Source organism: Megalobrama amblycephala, linkage group LG2 (genome assembly GCF_018812025.1).
Source record: "Megalobrama amblycephala isolate DHTTF-2021 linkage group LG2, ASM1881202v1, whole genome shotgun sequence".
Classification (NCBI taxonomy): domain Eukaryota; kingdom Metazoa; phylum Chordata; class Actinopteri; order Cypriniformes; family Xenocyprididae; genus Megalobrama; species Megalobrama amblycephala.
Window position 1 is genome coordinate 34,824,601 of NC_063045.1, and position 24,410 is coordinate 34,849,010.

General features: G+C 44.4%; 1 protein-coding gene across 1 annotated transcript in view; it reads left to right on the top strand.

Annotated features, from left to right (window-relative positions):
- atp8b5b (ATPase phospholipid transporting 8B5b) overlaps nucleotides 1–24,410 on the top strand; it is a 41,827-nt gene that overhangs the window by 6,368 nt on the left and 11,049 nt on the right. Inside the window, exons 6-19 of the mRNA XM_048172838.1 lie at nucleotides 4,116–4,186; nucleotides 4,304–4,386; nucleotides 9,504–9,662; nucleotides 10,517–10,605; nucleotides 10,693–10,886; nucleotides 11,460–11,668; nucleotides 21,785–21,828; nucleotides 22,327–22,492; nucleotides 22,802–22,990; nucleotides 23,086–23,201; nucleotides 23,279–23,443; nucleotides 23,587–23,698; nucleotides 23,837–23,942; nucleotides 24,144–24,285. Coding sequence (XP_048028795.1) covers nucleotides 4,116–4,186; nucleotides 4,304–4,386; nucleotides 9,504–9,662; nucleotides 10,517–10,605; nucleotides 10,693–10,886; nucleotides 11,460–11,668; nucleotides 21,785–21,828; nucleotides 22,327–22,492; nucleotides 22,802–22,990; nucleotides 23,086–23,201; nucleotides 23,279–23,443; nucleotides 23,587–23,698; nucleotides 23,837–23,942; nucleotides 24,144–24,285 — 1,845 coding nt within the window. The remainder of the gene's footprint in view (nucleotides 1–4,115; nucleotides 4,187–4,303; nucleotides 4,387–9,503; nucleotides 9,663–10,516; nucleotides 10,606–10,692; nucleotides 10,887–11,459; nucleotides 11,669–21,784; nucleotides 21,829–22,326; nucleotides 22,493–22,801; nucleotides 22,991–23,085; nucleotides 23,202–23,278; nucleotides 23,444–23,586; nucleotides 23,699–23,836; nucleotides 23,943–24,143; nucleotides 24,286–24,410) is intronic.

Below are 24,410 nucleotides of genomic sequence, written 5' to 3' on the forward strand. Positions count from 1 at the left end.
CTGCCGACAACTCAACCTCAAGGTCTCCCCGTCTCCGACTAGCTATCAAATCCACTCCATCACGGGCAAACCCCTGAGCCGTAAGAACATCCGTCATTATGTGGGACCTCTTCAACTCTGTGTCGGCATCCTGCACTCTGAGAAGGTACATCTGCTGGTTCTGGAGGAATCCACCGCTGACGTGGTTCTAGGGCGCCCGTGGCTAGAACAACACAATCCCACCATCTCTTGGCGCACGGGCGAAGTCCTGAAGTGGGGCGATCACTGCTTTCCTGACTGTTTCCCAGCGCTTCCTGTTCCAAAGTCTCCACTCTCCAAGTCTCTCTCCATGAACGCCACCTCAATCGAAAGCCCTGTCGAGAAACGCTCCGTGGATGTTCCCCCGGACTACGCCCCCTTCAGTGACGTTTTCTGCCCGCAGCGCGCCTCCAAACTTCCTCCACACCGGCCATGGGACTGTGCCATCGATCTGCTACCGGGTGAACCAGTGCCTAGGGGACGCATCTACCCCCTATCACTACCGGAGGAGAAGGCCATGGAGGAATACATCAAAGAGGCACTCGAACAGGGATACATCCGCCCGTCTACTTCCCCTGCTGCTTCAAGCTTCTTTTTTGTGGCAAAGAAGGACGGAGGCTTGAGGCCCTGCATCGACTACCGTGCCCTAAACAAGATCACCGTCAAATTCCGCTACCCACTTCCCCTCGTCCCAGCGGCCCTGGAACATCTCCGCGGTGCCACTGTGTTCACGAAGTTGGACCTCCGCAGCGCGTACAACCTCATCCGGATACGTGAGGGGGACGAGTGGAAGACCGCCTTTGTCACGCCCACCGGACACTACGAATATCTCGTTATGCCGTATGGCCTGGTCAACGCCCCCTCCGTATTCCAGGATTTCATTCACGAGGTGCTCCGGGAGTTTCTCCACAAGTTCGTTCTGGTATATATTGATGACATCCTCATCTACTCCCGGAGCTTGGCCGAACATCGCCACCACGTTGCGGAGGTCCTTCAACGCTTACGGCAGTTCCACCTCTTCCTAAAAGCTGAAAAGTGCTCCTTTCACCAGCCATCCGTCCAGTTTCTGGGATACATCATTGATCACAGTGGCATCCGGATGGACGAGGGGAAGGTCACCGCTATCCAGTCCTGGCCCACTCCATCAACTATCAAAGAGCTCCAACTATTCCTAGGTTTCTCCAACTTCTACCGCAGATTCATCAAGAATTACAGTACCATCGTCAGTCCACTCACCAACTTACTCCGTAACCAGCCCAAGTCTCTGTCCTGGTCCCAACTTGCCACCAACGCCTTCGAGACCCTGAAAAGAGCCTTCACCACCGCTCCCCTCCTCGTCCACCCTAACTCGGATCTACCATTCATCGTGGAAGTGGACGCCTCCACCACCGGAGTGGGAGCGGTCCTTTCACAGCAGCAGGGGACGCCAAGTAGACTCCATCCATGCGCCTTCTTCTCCCGCAAGCTCAACCCGGCGGAGGTCAATTATGACATCGGTGACCGCGAACTCCTGGCCGTCAAGCTTGCCCTCGAGGAGTGGAGGCATTGGTTGGAGGGGGCTACTCATCCGTTTCAAGTTCTCACTGACCATAAAAACCTCGAATATCTGAAGGCTGCCAAAAGACTCAACCCTCGCCAAGCTCGCTGGGCCATGTTTTTCTCGAGATTCAATTTCTCCATCTCTTACCGCCCTGGTTCTAAGAACACTAAAGCTGACGCTCTGTCTCGTATCCATTCCCCTGAGGAAAAGCCCGAAGAGCCTGAAAAGATCCTGCCGGAGTCCATCTTCGTGAACCCTATCCAGTGGTCTGAAGAAACCATTCCCTCCTCCAATGCCTCCACATGCACTCCGCCGGGTTGCCCCCAAGGCTTGCAATACGTCACACGGGCACGTCGCACTCCACTCCTGCACAATACCCACTCATCACTTGGCACTGGTCACCCGGGGGTCAATGAGACCCTCTCGTTGCTCAAACAACGCTTCTGGTGGCCCAACATGGCCAACGACGTCAGAAGGTACGTGCAGGGCTGCAGGGAGTGCGCCATCTCCAAAAGTCCACGCCATCTTCCCACCGGCAAGCTACTTCCTCTGCCCGTTCCTGAGCGACCCTGGTCACACCTGGGAGTGGACTTCGTCACCGATCTCCCTGAGTCTGACGGTCACACGTGCATCCTGGTGGTGGTAGACCGCTTCTCTAAGTCCTGCCGTTTGATACCCCTGTAGGGTCTACCTACCGCTATGGCCACTGCAGAGATGCTATTCAACCATGTTTTTCGCTATTATGGAATACCTGAAGATATAGTCTCCGACAGAGGACCCCAATTCATTTCCCACGTCTGGAAGGCCTTCTTCTCCCTCCTGGGTGTGACCGTCAGCCTGTCATCTGGATACCATCCTCAGTCGAACGGGCAGACGGAAAGGAAGATCCAGGAGATTGGCCGCTTCCTGCGTACCTTCTGTCACGGCCACCAGAACTCCTGGAACCAGTACCTGGGTTGGGCCGAGTACGCACAGAACTCCCTCCGTCAAGCCACAACTGGACTAACACCCTTCCAGTGCGTACTCGGCTACCAACCCCCGCTGTTCCCCTGGGATGGGGAACCCTCCAACGTCCCTGCAGTCGACTACTGGTTCCGGGAGAGCGAGAGGGTATGGGACTCAGCTCACCACCAACTGCAGAGAGCCCTGCGCAGACGCAAGAGGACAGCCGACCTTCGGCGCTCCGACGCTCCAGTCTATCAACCGGGGCGGAAGGTCTGGCTGTCCACCAGGGACATCAGGATGCGTCTGCCCTGCAAGAAGCTGAGTCCCCGCTTCATTGGCCCGTTCACCATCCTTCGGCAGATCAACCCCGTCACTTACCGTCTCCAACTCCCTGCACAGTATAGTAGAATTCATCCTACTTTCCACGTTTCTATGCTTAAACCTCACCACCCTTCTGTTGTTCCCTCCACAGAACCTGACGTGGCAGCCGCCGAGCCCCCCCTTCCACTCATCCTGGAGGACGGCACAGCTTACGTGGTTCATGAGATCCTGGATTCCCGGCGCCGTGGTGGTCAGCTCGAATACCTCGTTGACTGGGAAGGTTATGGCCCCGAGGAACGCTCATGGGTGCCCAAGAATGATATCCTTGATCCTATCCTATTACAGAACTTCCACGCCAATCACCCGGACAGACCTGCCCCACGACCTAGAGGACGACCACCACGGCGTCGAGGTCCGCGGCCCTCAGGAGCGGGCCGTGGGAGGGGGGGGTACTGTCACAGACACGTCAGGTTCCACCTCACTGCAGTACCCACGCACCCAATCACCAGCCTTCTAATCACCGCCACCTGCACGTCATTAACTCGGCAATCACCAGCACCATAAAGCCACCACACTCACACACACTCACTGTCCGGTCTCGTTCGCACTACACCATATGTATGCTTACCTTAAGGACTACCAAACGACTTATTTACCTGCTCCAGCGATCTCCTTCATCTCCTTCGTCTCCTGGTCTCCCCGTGTGCAAACCTACCTGTGTGTGTGAGTGTCTCCATCGTCTCCCTCCATTGCATCTCTCATCCAGCATCTGCAAGTTTAAAAGGACAGTATTACATTCCATTCATCTCTCAGAACTCTATTTCTGCTTGCTATCACTCTGTGCTCATCAACTTGTGAATAAATACTTAACTGGATTGCTTCTACTTCAGTCTCCGTGTCTCTGTTGTAACAGCATGCTTATAGGCGCACAGATGAGCCCAGAATATGAACGCAATGCACTAAATGGTTCAGATTTTTCTAATGGTTTTCTATGGAAAAACACTTCATGAGAAACTGCATTGTGTTTATATTCTGGGATCATGTATTTGCCTGTAAGTAATATGTATCATCAATTATGTGTATATTGAATTCGGTTTTTAAATATCACTGTCTTTCAACATTAGTACTTAGTACAAACTTAGTGTTTCTATAAAGCTGTGATGTCACTTGAAAACTATGAATTACCAAAATTTGTCCAGTGCAAAAAACATGATTAATTACTTTATAATACATTAAAACTTAGTAAGCAACTTAAAAATTTTTTTTCTTTTTTTTCTTTCCTGTGTACTAGGCTGATCTGTTGTTGCTCTCTAGTAGTGAACCTCTCAACCTCATCTACATTGAGACGGCTGAGCTGGACGGGTCAGTAACTGAGCATGTGCATGTAAACATGGACTTCATCTGTGAACTGTGACTTCATCTGTGACTTCAACTGTGTACCAGAGCCATCATCAGTCTCTCTTTTCCTCTGCCTCACAGAGAGACAAACCTGAAGGTGAAACAAGCTCTGACAATCACAGGAGACCTGGGCAATGACATCCAGAGACTAGCAGCATTCAATGGTGAGTGACACATACTCATAATGTAACTGCATGATATCAGCTTGCTAGGCATTGCTTAGTGGTTCCCTTTCGAAAGGGAACTCTACACTGCATTTAAACACATATGGGGAACGCATATCACATGAACTGGTGTCTGAAAGCAATTATCAAATCCTACCAATCCTATTGGCCGGTGCTTGAGGGCACTGTCTGTGTGAATTGTGAGCATCTGCCTATGAAGATGCTTCGCTCTCATCTGACCCTCTTCTCGAGCGGAGAGGAGCCGGCATCAGTGCCTGGTGGTTCTGGCCCTGCACATGCTGAGGCAGAGTGGCGACTGAACTCATGGGTTCGCAGATGGAGCTCGCGGAGGAGTTTGAGAGAGGTGTAAATCTTTCTCAACCCTCTGTAGCTGATGAGGGTGAGCTGTTGGATGATGACGATGTCTTGTCAATGACATCGTCAGATCTAGTCGGATCTTTCTCTTCTGGCTGCAAACCCAAGAGAGCAGGAGATGGCTGTTGAAGAGGAGCAGGTGAGCCTGCTGAAACTTCAAAGTCTCCCTGCCCAGCGTATGCGGACCTGCTGGAAGTTATCGAGAAGGCATGGAAGAACCCATATTCGGCTCGTATTCATCTGCATCAGCAGGAGAATTTCACTGATGTTGAGGGGTTGAGCCCTCATGTGTCGATGCCCCCTATTGACGAGATGTTCGCGAACTATCTCATCACAGGGTAGGCCCCGACACTGAAAGCTCTGGTCCTGCCTTCCAAGCCCCTTAAAGTGACTTCTCGCTTGAATGGAAGGGCATACGTGGCAGCGGGTCAGGCTGGTGTGGCTTTACACACTATGGCGGTGTTACAGGCCTACCAGGCTGATTTGCTGAGGGATCTGGATCAGAGGCAGGGTCTGTTCCCTGAGGCGGTAGAGGAGCTGCGCCACACCATGGATCTGGCTCTCCAGGCCACTAAGCAAACAGCTGCTTTGATTGGAAGATCAATGGCAGCGATGGTGGCCACGGAGAGACACCTTTGGTTGAACCTGGCTGACATCGAGGAGAAAGAAAAGGGCTTTCTCCTCGATGCACCGGTTTCACCCTCTGAACTTTTCGGTACCTCCGTCGAGGCAGTGGTGGGAAAGTTCAGAGAGGCGAAGCCGCGCTCTGCAGCTTTTAAGACCTGCATACCGCTCAGATCCAATCCTGGGCCCAGACAGACAGGAGGTCCTGGCCCGTCCCAATCCGAGGATTGGAGACAGGGCCAGAGGTTCAGTGTTGCCTCTCGGGCACCTCCTCCTCCTCGGAGCAAGTCCCAGAGAAGGCAGGACTCCAGGAAGAAGAAGCAGGATCTGAGGGAGATAATCAAACACAGACGCCAGCAGCATCAGTGATTGGTTTCCTCTCTGTGAGGGTAGTTCAATCTACCCTCTCCTCTCTTCTTCCACCTCCTGAGTAATGGAATTTTAAAATGAAACACGCTCAGGCATTTCCTACAGTCAGGCTGAGGACTGGGCCGATGATGAATAAAATTCTGATGGCCCACCTTCTGGCTTGATAGTAAAGAGGCTCCTTTAGGCCAAAAAGGACCCTAGATTTAATCCCTTCCGTGATAGAAGTCTTCGGTCTTCGAGCCGCAGGAAGGTAAGCTGGGTCTGTATTTACAAGTATATCTGACCTTAAGTTTCCTGTATGGTTTTTCCTGGGCGTATAGAAGGAAAAAATAGAGTAAGGCCTTTTTAAGGGCTCTGAAGTTTGAAAAACCATTAGGTTGGCTTGAACGATTTATTTTTGGTTTGGCAAACAAAATGGCCACCATCGGTAGAGTAGCTTCTCCTCTGGTCATAGCTAGAGTTGTTTTGAGATTAGCACTCTTTACTTTAGATAGATCTGTGTTTAGCGTCGTCCTCCTAGGCTGGCTGGCAGGCTTAGGCTAAGAACTAGGGTTAGGTGTTTGCTAAAGCATTCCCCCTTGTATTATTACTATCCCTTGTCAGGTTGTATAGCTTCCTAGTTCTGGCCTCCTCTTTCAGGGTTGTCAGGCCAAAAAGCCCTTTACCCCTTTAGTGTAGGTGCAAGACCGATAGCAGCTAAGGTAGCAGGCTATCATTTGCCTCCCTGGTGCCGTCTCAGGTAGTAGGCCCCTTATCATTAGGTGGATAAGAGAATGCTAGTGTTGCGTAGGCCCCACTTGTCTAGAACTTCATTCATACTGTGTTCGCCTTTTCCACTGAACCCCTTGAATTAACATTCAAGTTTGAGTATAACGGTGTAAGCTTTTATCTAGCTCCTGTTCAGTACGATTCAGTATAGATGTGTAAACTTCTGGTTAGTGAAAGGCATCCATCCTTGAGTTTCAGGATGTCATGAATGATTAATAAAGCATCACTTTAATGCTTTAAGTTCTAGTTTTTGCCCTACACAATGTGAGCTGTACTCTATTGCTGCCACAGGTTAGCAACTGTTTCTGTAGTAGTAGGCTTCGTTATGGCCTCCTTCAGAGCATGGTGATTAATTTGTACTCCCCTTGCGTTAAGAGTAAAGGTGTTTACTGAGTACATGGCCTGTTGGAATGCATAGCTCAGGTTGAGTTTGCTTTGGGAACCTCACTATTCAGTTTGGTTCTTTTATAGCTCCCTTAGAGTTTAAACACTGCCACAAGAATTGTTCTGGATTGTTGGAGTCGAAATCTTTGTGAGATAAGCCTCCTTCTAAACACTGTAGCTTGTTGTGTCACAAGCTCTTGTTGGTAGATGTTTTTGGTCAGAGTTTCGCTCACTTAGAACATAGACATTGCCACAGGTTTATGTCCATGTCTGTTTGAGGTGGTAGGCTAGTTTTGGGCCTCCTTCAGTGCACAATAACATATCTTTGTACTCCCCTACTTCAGGGTTTAGAGTGTTGTTACTGTACATTGCCTGTTGGAATGTGTAGATTTAAGCTCAGGTTGAGTTAAGCTAGGTAACCTCACTTTATTGTTTGGTTCTCAGATTAGGCTCCCTTAGAGCTTAGACAGATGCCACTAGCTGATGCCACGTGTCTTCTGGAGTCACAGGCCCCGGTCTAGGCCTCCTCTAAGAACATGATGGCGCAGGCTTGTTATAGTTGTTGACACTGCCACTGGCGCACGTCCGTGTCTCCTGGAGTAGTAGGTCCGGTCTGGGCCTCAATCAGAGCATGTTGGCGAAATTTTTTGTACTCCTCTTGCCTTAAGAGTGTTAAGTGCTTTACTGAGTACATTGCCTGTTGGAATGTGTTGACTGGAATTAAGCTCAGGCTGAGCTAATAGTTAACCTCACTGAATAGTTTGGTTCTATATGTGGCTCCCTGAGAGCTTAGTAATTGCCACTAGAATCTGGTGCCACGTATCATTCTGAGTTGTAGGCCCCGTTTGGGTCTCCTTCAGAGCATGATGGCATAGATTTGTACTCCTCTTGCTCTAAGAGTAAAAATATGTTTGTACTGAGTACATGACCTGGTGGTATGATGGCTCAGGTTGAGTTAAACTGGTTAACCTCACTTGAGACCCGGTGGTATGATGGCTCATGTTGAGTTAAACTAGTTAACCTCATTTGAGAAGCTTGGTTATTCTATTTGTCTCGCTTAGAGCTTAGAACACTACCGTGAGCTAATGCCACATGTCTGGAAGTCGTAGGCCCTCTTTTGGGCCTCCTGCAGGGCATGTTGGCATATGCTGTACTCCTCTTGCTTTAAAGAGTAAAAAGTGTTTTTACTGAGTGCACCTCGGATTGTGTTAGGTAGATTGTTATGTGGGCACTCTCAGTCTAATCTGCTGGATTTGCTTATCAGCAAGCAAGCTGTTCAGGTGCGTGGCCTTAACAAGCCTTCCTCTAAGCTTCCCCCTCCCATTTCTGGGTGTTCTCTAAGCAGATTGGGCGCATGTTGGTCTTTAGCAAGGCTGCTGTAATGTATTTCTACACATGTAGAATTTGTGTCATGTGGCAGGGCCCCTCCTGGGCCTCCATGATTTTGTGCCTACAGTACGGTTTACCTGTTAGGTTGAGCTCTGTACTCCCCTCGTTGAGGGTTGTCCTTTATAGTACTTAGCTCCCTAAGCTGGTCAATGGTTGAAGGCCTCTCTGAGGCCTCCCTATTGAGGATCAGCCCCCAGGCTGTTAAATGTACTCCCCTTGTTGGGTTCCTTTGGAGTGCACAGCCTCCTTGCTGCAAATAATCATGCGCTGAGTAGATCCTAGGATTGAGCAGAGTGTTACTCCCCTCATTAGTAAGGGTAAAAAAAGTGCTAAGCTGAGTCTTGCTCTGGGATGCCTGTCTCTACGCTCTGGTCTGAGTTAGTTACTGCTGCTTTTGCAGTCACTCTTACTGGATATCTTCTCTGAAGAAATGTGATTGGAGACTGTGATCAGACAGGCTGTTGGCCAAGACTAGGTTTCAGTAAAGTAGACCAGGTTGGGCCTCCCTGGTGGCAATCAGGGTCGAGTACATTCCACTGACAAGTGACTGGCTAGGGTTCCCTCGGGCCCCCTGGCCACATTTCCTTAAAGGTACTGACGTTTGTCTAGCCATTTGTGGCATGCACTCCCCTCAAGCATGGCGGCATGGGTATATCATTCCCCATACGCGTTCAAATGCACTGTAGAGTTCCCTTTCGAAAGGGAACGTCTCAGGTTACGTATGTAACCATGGTTCCCTGAGAATAGGGAACGAGACATTGTGTTACCTGCCATGCATTGTGGCTGCCTGCTGAACAGTCCCTCAGACGATAAGGTACTGACTGATTCTCTAGGCGCTCCTTTATACTTCCGGGTTGTGTCTTTAATGACGTCATAGTCTGTCACCGGCCAATAGGATTGGTAGGATTTGATAATTGCTTTCAGACACCGGTTCACGTGATGGCGATCCCCTTATGCGTTCAAACGCAGTGTCTCGTTCCCTGTTCTCAGGGAACCATGGTTACATACGTAACCTGAGACGTTTCTAAGGTGTTCTGAGAGGCTGCTAGGACATTGTTAAAATTGAATTGTAAAAAAGCATGTCTACTGTTTAAAATCACATTCACGTTTATAAATTCAGAGCTCTAAATTTATATTCAGGATAACTTACTAAGACAAAATTTGTCCCTGTCCCTGTCTGCGTATTAATTTTATACTGTATGTCTCAGGTGAGGTGTGCTGTGAGCCTCCAAACAACCGTCTGGATAAGTTCACAGGAACTCTGACGGTGGGAGGAGAGACATTATCTCTGGATAATGACAGGATTCTGCTCAGAGGATGTACTCTCAGAAACACAGAGTGGTGCTTCGGCCTGGTGGTGTTTGGAGGTGTGGAATCATGAGTTCTTTGTATAGGGCCCGTTCACACATAATGCGTTTCTGCTGTTAAAAACATGAGAAGCAGGACAGTGGAACGAAAAAGCGCAAGGTCTAGAAACATGTTTTTTTAAAAGTTGAACTTATTTTAAATTGAGCGCCACATTTTTAGAATGCTGTTTCATGCTCAAGACGCTGCAAAGTGACGCGAGACACAACGGTTAAAGACGTCCATCTAGCGCATTTACATTGAAAAACAATGGAAAAGTAGCACAGTGGAATGAAAAAAACGTGTTCTGTGTGAACGTCCTCTTATGCTTATATTCAAAGGGCCAGTTTTAATAAACAGGGCAAATTAACGTGAGACCACAATCCCATAAAAAAACACGGATGGGAGTGGAAAGTTCTGCGGGTGATTTACTGAAAATCTGCAAATTTAAGAACACAGACGCAGAAGCTCATTTCCATTATGACTAATGCGATCTACCAAAAGCAACGATAACTATCCTCCTACAGTAACTATCATAGCATTCCAAACACAAAATGGTTGAAGACATGCTTTTTTGGGGGTGTTAAATAATGGTACAGTAATTCTATGCAAACCTTAAATCGTGTTGCAAGATTTATTTAAATACTCTCCTCCTATGAATTCTGCATCTAAAAAGGAAACTCCTACATATGCAGTAAGGTCAGCCACATGTCCGCGCCTTTTCATTGCTAAATTTTCACTGCGTGTCTTTAATAAATCCTGACTGTAGTTTTTAAACACCAAAACTGGGTTTGCACTGGAGCAAGCTGTTAGTAAATCTGGCTCAAAATTTCTCAGATTATATTATAGTTTAACAGTTCTGTCCAAATTTGGCTAGGTCCTGACACTAAACTTATGCAGAACTCTGGGAAATCCATCTTCAAGAGAACCAGCATTGATCACCTCATGAATGTCCTGGTGATATTTGTGAGTAGATTTGTGTAAATATCTTTAGAAATATTTTGTCTTGTGTTTGTGATGTTTCTTTTCAAATCCTGTTTATTTGTGTGTTAGATTTTTGGTTTTCTGGCCTTCATGTGTACAATCTTATCCATTGGGAATGCCATTTGGGAATACCAGGAAGGGAGTTCCTTCATTGCCTTCCTTCCCAGGGCTGATGGGGCGAATACATCTCTCTTAGCATTTCTCACCTTCTGGTCCTATGTCATCATCCTCAACAATTTAGTGCCTCTCTCTCTCTATGTCAGGTCAAAACTTATATTAATTTATATTAAATCAAAATGATCTGTTATTTGCATGCATATTTCATATATTCAATACATGGAGTTTGAAACATCTGCATATATTTTGTTATAATGCATTTAATTATAATTACAAACAGTGAGGTCAAAACATTTGAGACAAATCTGGGATTTAATTATTGTTATTTTTATATTTATATGTATTTTTGCTAAGTTCTAAACAATCTTAAACAAAATAATGATGTAACAAAATTATGATACAAAATGAAGAGATACCAAATACATCAATAAAATTATGAAATTCATGTAAATATTTTAGTTGAACTTTATTCCAAATAGTAACTCAACCCTTTCCCCAAAATCTAATTCTACCCCCTATAATCCTAACCCTAACCTTACTCCTAAACCTAACCATATCTTATACTTGTTAGCAATGAATGTGGGAATTTTCCAGAACTGCATGCAGTTACACAGTAAATCCATAGTCTTGTTAGTATTTAATGTTAGTACATAATAGTTAAGGCCACCTTATATAAAGTGTGATCAAAATGCTATTGATCTTTTTTCCCCTGTCAATAGTGTTGAGATCTTTCGTCTAGGCAACAGCTATTTCATTGATTGGGACCGTAAAATGTACCACGTCAAGAGTGACACACCAGCCCAAGCCAGGACAACCACTCTCAATGAGGAGCTGGGTCAGATCAAATATATCTTCTCTGATAAGACAGGAACCTTGACCCAGAACATCATGACATTCAACAGGTGCTCCATCAATGGAAAATCATATGGTAAGCGCTGTCACATTGCATGTAACAATTTTAGCTTCAAGGTATACATGTAACGACTCGTCAAGTCAAGTCACCTTAATTTATATAGCGCTTTTTACAATGTAGATTGTTTCAAAGCAGCTTTACATTGATAACTGGTACATTATTTTGGCTGCACAGCAGCTCTTAAAGAATAGTGTCAATGCAGGCAGATCAAAGCACTGTTGAATATCAAATGTCAAGTCAAATGTCAAGTGTCCCCAACTAAGCAAGCCAAAGGCGACAGTGGCAAGGAACCCAAACTCCAACAGGTGACATCAGGTGGCAAACAAGTGGTAAATAGGTGTTAAAATGGAGAAAAAAACCATGGGAGAAACCAGGCTTAGTCGGGGGGCCAGTTCTCCTCTGGCGAACAGTGCTTTGTTACGACTCAGGTTGCTATCATAAGTCCGATAGGATCGCAACATTCAAAGTATTTATTTCAGTTCCATCCAGTTGAGGATTGTATTCATCACGCCGGTATGGATGGTTGTTGAGGAGCTGCGCTACTGGTTGTCTTGTTGATGAGGCCTTCACAGTGGATGATCTAGTTGACTCAATCTCTGCTGATACTTCAGGGCTGTGTTGTGGTTGTGTCAAGGTGCAGGTCCTTGGTCTGATGTAACGAGTACATCTGGTGTTATAGGAAGTGTTCCCGGTTCCGGCTGACCTGATTTATGCAGCCTAATAATCCTTTAACGGATTTGAAAATATAAATTTATAATGTGTTATGTGTATGCCAGGTTAAAGAGATGCGTTTTAGTCTAGATTTAAACTGACAGAGTGTGTCTGCTTCCCGAACAATGCTAGGAAGATTATTCCAGAGTTTAGGTGCCAAATAGGAGGATATACTGCCTGCGGTTGATTTTGATATTCTAGGTATTATCAGCTGGCCTGAATTCTGAGATTGCAATAGACGTGAAGGACTATAATGCTTTAAGAGCTCGCTCAGGTACTGGGGAGCTAAACCATTTAGTGCTTTGTAAGTAATTAGCAAGATTTTAAAATCTATACGATGTTTAACAGGAAGCCAATGCAGTGATGACAGAACTGGGCTATTATGGTCATACTTCCTAGTTCTAGTAAGAACTCTAGCTGCTGCATTTTGTACGAGCTGTAGTTTATTTATCAGGCGAGCAGAACAACCACCCAGTAAAGCATTACAGTGATCTAGCCTTGAGGTCATGAACGCATGAACTAACTGTTCTGCAGTTTTCATTGAGAGCATATGAAGAGTTCAGATGCAAAACCCTCTAAATCCATCAGACTTCTTTTCTTTAAAATGAGCATTTTTTACCAGGCTTTTACGATCAAGCTCAGGAGTTTCATTTTAAAGGTAATGATAAGGTTATTAGCTAGTGAATAAAATAACTTTTTTTCAAAAATGTCACTCTAGACAATTTATTGGTTTAACAAGTTAAATTTTCTTTTGCGTCAAAACCAGCTAAATCCACTTGTGCTTTTTTTTGCAAAAACCTCTAAATCCACCTATTTGGGACAAGACATGGTAAATAGTTGAAAAATCACTAAAGATGCAACTAAAAACCCTGAAAAAGATGAGAGCACTTATCACTTAAAAACTAAACGGTAGACAAACCTCTTTACACAGGGATCTAACACGTCTCTTCTATTCAGCCTCCACTTTTTGCCTCCTCCGTTTATATGGCACGTACAGCTTCCATATGAGACAGAAGAATAGCATCTTGTTTGACTTTGTCTTTGGCGAAATAGAGCTGTTGTTTGATATAATAAATCCGATTCCTTCAAAGTAACGGCACTGCACGAAGAACTGTTATGAGTGCATGATACAATTGCGACCAAGCCATTTCCACTGTAGGCTATTTTGCCTTATGACAGGCAGAGTTTTGAGGTAAATAACGTTTTCTTCTGCCATTCAATATTAGTAGGACAGGCTGATCCATTTCATCGTACTCCATCTTTTATTTTAAAAATCTCAATCTGAATCTGACTCTAAAAAAATCTCCTCAGCGCGACGCTATATTGAAACCGCTCGGAATCATATGATTCGATTCGCGCCTTCTGATTGGTTCTCGGAATATAGCGGCTTTTGCTGCCAAAGGGAAGTGGCGTCTAGAGGCTTTTGCCAACAAACCGATATTTCTGAATGGGCTGACGCTGCGATTTAGAGGATTTGAAGCACGTGATTTGTTGAACGTGTACTACGTGCCGTAAGCATTCGTTTAATGTCATTATCTCATTTTTGACAGAGATGGCGTTTAGCGGCTTTTGCATCTGAACTCTTCATATGTCGTAGTTTAGATATATTTTTAAGATGGAAGAATGCGGTTTTACAGATGCTAGAAACATGGCCTTCAAATGAAAGATTGGTATCGAAGAGCACACCCAGGTTCCTAACTAATGACGAAGACTTAACAGAGCAGCCATCAAGTGTTAGACAGTATTCTAGGTTATTATGTGAAGAAGTTTTTGGTCCAAAAATTAGAATCTCTGTTTTTTCTGAATTTAGTAGTAGGAAATTACTGGTCATCCATTTTTTTATATCAGCTATCAGTGATGCGCGGGTTGATCCAAAATGAGCGGGTGCCTGCGGTCATCCGTTATTTTTGTTGGGAAAGTCGGGGGAGAGACGCACACTTCGATTAGACTGGATAAACACATGCAGCATCTTAATTGTTAAGAAAATGAAACGAAATAAATGAATAAATCAAGCCTTTTTTACATAACACTAGGCTATATCATACAACATTCAGAAAAAGAACAGTTTGCGCTCCTAAGGGCTGTCACACTTTTCCAAAAGTGGGCCTTCTCTCAGTTGACCTGCTGATGAATTCTTCAAGCAGGGTCGAAACATAAACATCGCATTCATCAATAATATGCATCTAGACAGCTGAAATGGAAAATGAAGGGCCGCCTCAAGAACTGCCTGCTAGCTGCACCTCTGAGGGCACCACGTCAGGTCCTGAAACATTTCTCTCCTCCACAGGCTGGATTAATGGATATTATTGGCCAGGGAGGCTGATGGGGGGCGTATGGGAGGCGTATGGGAGGGGGGCGGCCACACCCCCCGCACCCCTAGTTCTTACGTCTATGGCCCAATGACGCTACAATGAGCATTTACTACTTTTAAAAAAATGCGGGTCAGGAAGCGGGTCGGGTACAATATTTTCCCTTTTTTTTTTTTGCGGCCCGAGTTGCGGGCGGGTTAGTTGAAAACGTCGGTCGGGTACGGGTTGTTTATACATTGACCCGCGCATCACTGTCAGCTATGCATTCCTTTAATTTTGTGAATTGGTAAGTTTCGTCAGGGCGCGAAGAAATATAGAGCTGAGTATCATCAGCGTAAAAGTGAAAACTAACACCATGCTTCCTAATGATATCTCCTAAGGGTAGCATGTACAGAGTGAAAAGCAACGGTCCTAGTACTGAGCCTTGCGGTACTCCATATTGAACTTGTGATCGATATGACATTTCTTCATTTACTACTATAAACTGATAATGGTCAGATAAGTATGATTTGAACCATGACATGGCAATTCCACTAATCCCAACATAATTTTCGAGTCTATTTAAAAAAATATTGTGATCAATATTGTCAAATGCAGCACTAAGATCCAGTAACACTAATAGAGAGATACAACCACGATCTGATGATAAGAGCAAATCATTAGTAACTCTAATGAGAGCAGTCTCAGTACTATGGTACGGTCTAAATCCTGACTGGAAATCCTCACAGATACTATTTCTTTCTAAAAAGGAACATAGTTGTGATGATACTGCCTTTTCGAGTATTTTTGACAGAAAAGTGAGATTTGAGATCGGCCTGTAATTGACTAATTCTCTAGGATCAAGTTGTGTTTTTTTTAATAAGAGGTTTAATAATAGCCAGCTTAAAAGTTTTTGGTACGTATCCTAGCGATAAAGATGAATTGAGATTAAGTTTGTATTGATATTAAGAAGAGGATCTATGACCTCTGGAAGCATCTCTTTCAATAGCTTAGTCGGTATAGGGTCTAACATACATGTTGTTGATTTTGATGATTTAACAAGTTTAGACATTTCTTCCTCTCCTAAAGCAGTAAATGAATTGAATTTTTCCTCAGGGACACTACAATGCACTGTCTGACGCGATACTGTAGTAGACGGTTGCATGGTTATAATTTTTTCTCTAATATTATCAATCTTGCAAGTAAAGAAGTTCATAAAGTCATTACTGCTGTGCTCTTTGGAAAAATCAGAAGCTGAAGCTTTATTTCTTGTTAATTTAGCCACTGTATCAAATAAATACCTAGGGTTGTGTTTATTTTCTTCTAAAAGTTTTGAAAAATAGGCTGATCTAGCAGTTTTTAAGGCCTTTCTATACTCAATCATTCTCTCTCTCTCCACGAAATGCATCACATGAAGTGGGATCCATAAGCTTTTATTAACAATAATCGTGGTCAAACAGGCAATGGTCAGATAACAGCAGACGTGATAACGGAAGGCAGACAGATTCATAGTCGTGAGACAGGCAGTAGATCAGGGCAGGCAGAGAACAATCACAGGTCAGAAACAAAGCAAATAGTCTAATGGGCAGGCAGCAGAGAATCGTAAACAGGAATCAACAGGGTCACAACAGGAAGGCAAAACAACAAAGAACGCTCAGAAATGCAAACCATAGTAATACAAGACCTCGCAAAGAGGACTGGTCTGGTGACAGTTTATATAGGCCAGATAACATGCTTCAGCTGGATGGGGTAATCAGTGCCAAGGTACAGGGCTGATGGGAAATGTAGTGTGTGTGTGTGTGTGTGTGTGTGTGTGTGTGTGTGTGTGTGTGTGTGTGTGAGTGTGTGTCAGTATTCATGTGAGGGCACCCTCTGATGGCCAGAGGAGGGAATCACGGAGTTCGTCTCACCAACGAGTGCGAGTGACTCCTGGCGCGAGGAGGCAATCGGCGTCGAGGTCTCCCACGCGGTTGAGGGGCCGGTTTCTCTGGATGGGTTCAGTGGAATTCCTCCACGAGATTGGGGTCGAGTATGTCATCTGCATTGACCCAAGAACATTCCTCTGGACCGTACCCCTCCCAGTCGACCAGATATTGGAGATTCCTTCCTTGGCGCCTGGAGTCCAGTAGTTCACGAACTCGATAGGCCTCCTCGCACTCCACCATGATGGGTAGGGGGCCCTGATCACCGGACACCTCCTCCCCCTCTTTGCTGGGACCATCAGCGGGCTTGAGCAGGGATATATGAAAAGTGGGAGAGATACGATAATGATTAGGCAGGGCAAGACGGAATGAAACAGGTGTAATCTGACGTACTATTTGAAATGGACCCACCTACCTTGGACTGAGCTTCTTGCAAGGAAGCCTACGGTATTCTGGACCAGGACGACGATGACGGTCAGCTTGTTCTCTCTGTCGGCGAACGGCATGTTGGAGATGGGTGTGGGCCCTGTTCCAGGTTGCTTCACTTCTGTGTAACCAGTCATTGACTGCAGGGACATTGGTGGGTTCTCCTGACCACGGGAATAGAGGAGGTTGAATTTTGACCGTTGGATTGAGGATGGTACCCAGATGTTAGACTGACGTTTATATCAAGTGCTTGTAAGAATGCTGACCAGAGTCTAGAGGTTAAGTGTCGAGAGTCTCTGTCGGAGACTATGCCTTCTGGTAAGCCGTAGATTCAGAACACCCAGTTACACAAGTGCTCGGTGGTCTGCATGGCAGTGGGCAGTTTGGGTAGTGGTATCAGATGACAGGCTTTGGAGAATCTGTCAATGATGGTTAGAATGGTGGTGTAACTGTTGGAGGCTGGGAGATCAGTGACAAAGTCAATGGCATTGTGTGACCAGGGGCGTTGTGGCAGGGGTAGAGGTTGAAGCAGGTCAGCGGGTAGTTGACGTGACGGTTTGTGAACATTGCAATTCTGGCATTAATTTAAAAATAAAGTGGTGTCTTTGCACAGGGTTGACTACCAAAACCGGTTCTGTAGAAGATGGATGGTGGCAGTGATTCCCGGATGCCCGGAGGAGGGCAAACTATAGACCTGTTCCAATAAGCACTTGCGGAGAATACTGAAATTTTGGTCTGAGCATTGGCTTGTTCTATCTCCATCATAATATCCCACTAAATGGGAGCAACAATTAGGCTGGATGGTATAATGGTCTCAGGAAGTTGGGGGGAGTGATCACCTTCATACTGTCTGGATAGAGCATCTGCTTTCTTGTTCTTGGAACCTTGGTGGTATGTGACTGTGAAGTTAAATCGAGAGAAGAACAATGACCATCCCCTTCTTAATCATAGACATTAGAGGACTGGCCACAGCGCTGAAGTTTCTGTTGAAACGTCTGTAGAAATTTGCGAACCCCAGGAAACTTTGCAGTTCCTTCAGCGTGGTAGGTTGAGGCCAGTTGAGAACTGCAGTGACTTTCTGTTCATCCATTGCAATCCCCTCTGGGCTAATGGTGTACCCCAAGAATGCTGTGGAAGTTCTGTGAAATTCACATTTCTCTGCTTTGGCGTACAGCTGGTGTTGGATCAATCGTTTGAGCACCGCCCTGACATGACAGACGTGTTCTTCAAAAGTGTCGGAATAAATCAGAATATCATCAATGTACACAATGACAGTTTTGTTGAGCATGTCTCGGAACACATAATTGATGAAGGACTGGAACACAGACGGACTATTCGTAGGTCAAGCTTAGTGTAGTACTTGGCCGTGCGCAGTTGTTCGAGTGCAGCAGGAACTAGGGGTAATGGATACCAGAATTTAACAGTGATTTTGTTGAAACCACGGTAATCAATACAGCGTTGAAGACCTCCATCCTTCTTGTGCACAAAGAACCCAGCTGACGCAGGAAACATTGACTGGCCTTTCGCCCAGGGCTTAAAAATGAAAAAAAAAATAAATCGTTCCACTCCGAGCAGAATCGATATTTTAACGTTTCTGTTCCAGCGTTCCTTCTGTATTATAAACATTCCGAAACCGGTTTGATTAGAAAAAATAACGGTTAATAACGCTATTTTTATTTTATTTATTTTTTTACATGTAGCCTACTTAATAATAATAATAATAATAATAATAATAATAATAATACGTACAGCATTTTATTTATTAAAAAACAAAGAGAGTGTATTTGCTGTCTTAGCCAATAGGCCTAAAATGATCTTTTATAACAAGATTCTGTACAAATGTAAACCTATTAAATGAAAGGAAAAACAATGGTTTATAAATTAAAGTATTTTTTCAAGATATTTTAATGTTTGCTGCATGGTTAAAAATATTGACACTATTCCGGAGAGGAAAAAAGATAAGAATGTAATAATAAATATTATTACATTCAGAAATAATGATAATAAAGTTAATAAAGTAAAATAAAGTAAAATGTAAAAGTAGCCTAGCATACATAGCTTTGTTTAGAATGTTTGTAAACATAAATTATGAACAAAACTGCCCTATATTATTTCACCTATCCACTTATGTACTCCACAACAAAACCTCTAAAGTTAACAGTTGGACTATTCAGGCTATATACTGTAAACGTCAAGCCAAAACGAATAATAATTTAAAAAAAAAATCTTTTTTAACGCCATTCCAGCTTCTATTGCTATATTCAAGGTGAGAAATAAAACTGGAAATAAAACTAAATAAGATGTAAAACTAATTAATTTAAAGTGAATCTGTAGCCTACCTTTCTCATTCGGCACGAATCCAACTGTTTTCATTTTTGAGACGAATGCTAAACTATTATTTATTATATGAGCTTTACTTCACACGCATTTTCGACGTAAAACATCATCCTTCACATATAACAGCACAGTATGGCGGTGGTTAAAGGCAGATTGTATTACAGAATTGAATTGAGCAGTGTAACGTTTGGTTGATTGTTTTAATATTTAACAGGCTGCGATATCAAGTAAGCAATGCAAGAATTTGTGTGCGCGCAATTGAGACACCGGCGCGACCACTGGATTTGTTTTCCTTCTATAAGACAGTAAACTGTCTCCGTAATTTATGGTCATACAGGTAAAAGGAAGACATAATTCATACATTTAAAAAAGACACTCAAATAACGAAAAAAAGCAGAATGTCTGTTTCCTTTTCTAGATCTTTGGACTGCACCACAAATAGACACTTTCGTTTTGTTAATCTGTAGACCTAATTATTTAGGTGAAATATTTTGCGTAGCATATAGGTCTAAATATTCGCTTTTATTTTATATGTGTTATGTAGGTAGGTCTAGTTTTCACAGATGCGCTGCAGATGCGTGATGTTGATGTTGGTTCAGAGCCCTGCTTTCGCCAATTCCTCTTCAATGTACTTTTTCATGGCTTCGGATTCAGTTTGAGAGAGGGAAATATACGACCCTTCAGAGTCGTTGAACCAGGGATGAGATCAATGGCACAGTCATAGAGACGATGAGGCGGCAGCTTGGAAACACGTACTTTACTGAAAGCTACTGACAAGTCAATATATTCCTTGGGCACGTCTACATTGGGATGTAGTTCGCTGACATTAATGGATCGAACAGACAGAGGAGCAATGTGTGAGAGACATTTGGGGTAACAGGCATTGTTCCACTGTGTAATCTGACCCTTCTTCCATGAGATATGGGGGTCATGACTCTGAAGCCAGGGTAATCCGAGGATGATGGATGCGTTGGAGGTGGGCAGAATGTAGAATTGGATTGTTTCAGAGTGGAGGAGACCCGTCTGCATCACAAGCTCCTGTGTCAGGGAAGATACATGTCTGGTACCCAGTGGTCGGCCGTCTATTGCCTCCACTGTCAGGGAAGAGGAGCATTCAATGAGAGCAATGCAGTGACGAAGAGCAAAACCGTGAGACATAAAATTTCCAGCAGCTCCTGAGTCCAACAGTGCTGTGGTAGATATCTGGCAACCATTGGCAGTAATGATGGGCACAGTAACACACATGTCAGGATTTAGAGCATCAATTGTGAAACTCACCGGTTTCTGGTTCTCAGGATGAGGTCGTGATGGGCAAGTGTTTCTCAGATGACCAGGTTGACCACAGTATAAACACAAACGTTGAGAGAGTCGACGATTTCTTTCCTCAGCTGACAGATGATAAAAGTTTATTTGCATGGGTTCAGTCTCATCCGAGACAGTGGGTGTGGGAACATGAACAATGTTGCGGCTGCTAGGTTTTCTGGCACTGGTGAGGTTATCAATCTGAATTGCAAGTTCAATAAATTGGTCTAAGTATCTTTCTTCATCATGACAGGCCAGTTCATATTGTAATTCAGTCCCTTTCGAAACAGTACTTTGAGAGTGTCACTCACCCACGTTGTTTGAGCAGCAAGCGTGCGAAAGATGAGCGCATATTCCGCTGCTGTCCTCCGTCCCTGGGTAAGCTCCAGTAAGTGATCGCCTGCCCCTTTACCCTCGTTGGGATGATCAAACACCTCACAGAATCTCTGCATAAAAGACTCAAATGACGGGAAGACAGAACCGTCATCCCTCCAAACCTCCGTAATCCACTCCAGTGCTTTGCCGGTGAGTAATGAACACACAAACACGATCTTCCCAGCCTCGGTGGAATATAGCGTGGGTTGTTGGTTGACAAACAGTGAGCATTGAAGTATAAACCCCTTACATTTTGTTGGATCACCATCGAACTTTTCGGGAAATGCCAGACGAGGATTGATTTGAGATGGCGTTTCTGCCGTGTGTGTAATGGCGGATGCGGCAGGTGTTGTTGTCGCCGGAGGAGTGGCAGTGTGGAGATTTTGGAGGGCCTTTACCAGCTCTTCCGTGAGGGAGGTGAGTCGATTTAGCTGGTGCTTATGTGCGGCAAGTTGGTTGGCTTGGGCAGACATTGTTGCACACAGGTGAGAAAAAGCCACTGGATCGGAGGCTGGCGAGGTCTTCTGTAACAACTTGTTACACGAAGTGGGATCCATAAGCAGGCTTTTATTAACAATAATTGTGGTCAAACAGGCAATGGTCAGATAACAGCAGACGTGATAACGGAGGCCAGACAGATTCGTAGTGCGTGTGTGTGTGTGAGTGTGTGTCAGTGTTCGGGTGAGGGCGCTCTCTGATGGCCAGAGGAGGGAATCACGGAGTTCGTCTCTGTGACAATACACTAATTCATCTGTTTTTACGTTCCTCAGGTGAGGTTGTGGACTTTGCTGGGCAGAGGGTTGAAGTCACTGAGGTTAGTGGTTACAAAATTGACAATTTATGGTCCCACTTTATATTAGATGGCCTTAACTAGTATGTACTTACATCAAAAAATAAGTATGATGTACTTGTTGTGTTCATATTTTATTGTAAAACACTTTTGCTGCTATTGAGGTGGGATACGTGTAAGGTTAGGGACAGGTTTGGTGGTATGGGTAGGTTTAAGGGTGGGTTAAGTTGTAAGGGATGGGTCAACAATGTAATTATAAATGTAATTACAGAAATTAATTACAGATGTAATTACATGCAGGTATTTTCAAAATATAAGTACAATGTAAAATCATGTATGTACAAAATAAGTGCATTGTATCAAATTATTAGTAGTTAAGGCCACCTAATATAAAGTGGGACCCAATATATATATTTTCTCATAAATATTCACTTCAGTAAAAAGTGATTCTAGTGACTCCCCAAAGAAACAAAAAAAAAACTTTTCCTTACTCATTCTTTCCATTTTCTTCCTCATTTATAGAAAACAGAGAAGGTCGATTTCTCCTACAACTCTCTTGCTGACCCAAAGTTCTCTTTCCATGACCATAAGCTGTTGGAAGCTGTAAAGTTGGGCTCTCCAGAGGTCCGGTCCTTCTTCCGACTGCTGGCGCTCTGCCACACTGTCATGCCTGAGGAAAAAACAGAAGGTGAGTGCCACCTAGCGCATGCTCTACTACACTATTAGCTATTCACAATGGATTCTCAACATATCTATACACAGATTGCATTGATTCAACCAGATTCAACCAAATCTGGGACAGACTATCTATCTATCTATCTATCTATCTATCTATCTATCTATCTATCTATCTATCTATCTCTCTCTCTCTCTCTCTCTCTCTCTCTCTCTCTCTCTCTCTCAAATTGGGACCAGAATGTAACACTTTAGTTTAGGGTCCAATTCTCACTATTTAAGTTTCTTATAAACTATCTTATAACACTATCTTTCTCCACAGGAGAGCTATTTTACCAGGCTCAGTCTCCAGATGAGGGGGCTCTGGTCACCGCAGCAAGGAATTTTGGCTTCGTATTTCGTTCTCGTACCCCAGAGACCATCTCTGTGGTGGAGATGGGAGTTCCCACCACCTACAAGCTACTGGCAGTGCTGGATTTCAACAACGTCCGCAAGAGGATGTCTGTAATTGGTGAGACCATAAGCTGAATTAAGCAGTACAGTAAAAAATTCTGAATTACAACAATCTCCAGTACAATATTGTCAAGTATATGTGCATTTCTTCAGTTCGTAATCCAGAGGGCAAACTGACACTTTACTGTAAGGGAGCCGACACAATTATCTTCGAGAGGCTGCATCCATCGTCCACCAAACTCATGGAGGTCACCACAGAACACCTTAACGTAAGTTACATTTGTGTTTCCATGAGATTGTGTCAATGTTTGTGTGAGTTTTTCATGTTTGACTAACACAATCCCAGGAATATGCTGGAGAGGGTCTGAGGACACTGGCTTTGGCCTATAAGGACTTAGATGAAGACAAGTTTGAGGAATGGAGAGAGCGACATCATGAGGCCAGCACAGCACTGGATGAACGCGAGGCGAAACTGGATGCTATTTATGAAGAGATCGAAAAGGATTTACTGGTAAAATCACCATCACACAGAATGCTAAAGCGTAGTTATGGTGTTTGCTTCTCTAGATGTTCCTCATTCAATGTAAGCCATTGGGATTTCTCTTATTTCTGAGTATTTATTTTTATGTAAAGTATGTTTATGTGTGCGTTCAGCTCCTTGGTGCTTCTGCAGTTGAGGATAAACTTCAAGATGGAGTGCCTCAGACCATTGAGCAACTTGCCAAAGCTGACATCAAAATCTGGGTGTTGACAGGAGACAAACAGGGTGAGTTCACTCATTCATTTACCATAAACTGAGCTTTTGATGGCTGTTGAACTTTCTCAAAAGACCAGCTTATGCCATGCTGGTTTGGGGCTGGTCAAGTTGATGTTTCTAGCTGCTCGACATTACAATGTCTCACAGAGACGGCTGAGAACATTGGTTACTCTTGTAATATGCTTCGAGAGGATATGAAAGAGATCTTCATAGTGGCCGCCAACACAGCAGAGGAAGTGCGAGAGGAGCTTGTGTAAGTTTCATCTCTCTATCTCTAAACCAGGGATCTCCAGTCTTGCTCCTGGAGGGCCACTGTCATACAAAGTTTGTTGAGGCGAGTTGGAGCTAAGCTCTGCAGGACAGTGGTTCTTCATGATCAAGTTTGGACACCCTTGCTCTGAACAACTTCAAATGGATCACATTTGAAATAAAGTGATCCATACTCTGTGTTCAGGAATGCCAGGAAAAAGATGTCACCAGAATCAGGAGATGAGCCACCCATTCAGAAGAGTAGACTTCTGGGTAAAAAATCTCAAGTGGTGGAAGACGAGAAGGTCGATGGGGAATATGGACTGGTAATTAATGGCCACAGTCTGGTAAGAGAAATCTAACCTTGGTTTATTAATCGAAAATAGGATCTATTCCTCATAAGCTCTTCAATAAAACGCAACAATTGATTAGTAGGAAACTCTTTTAATCATTGTGTCTCCCAATATTCTGT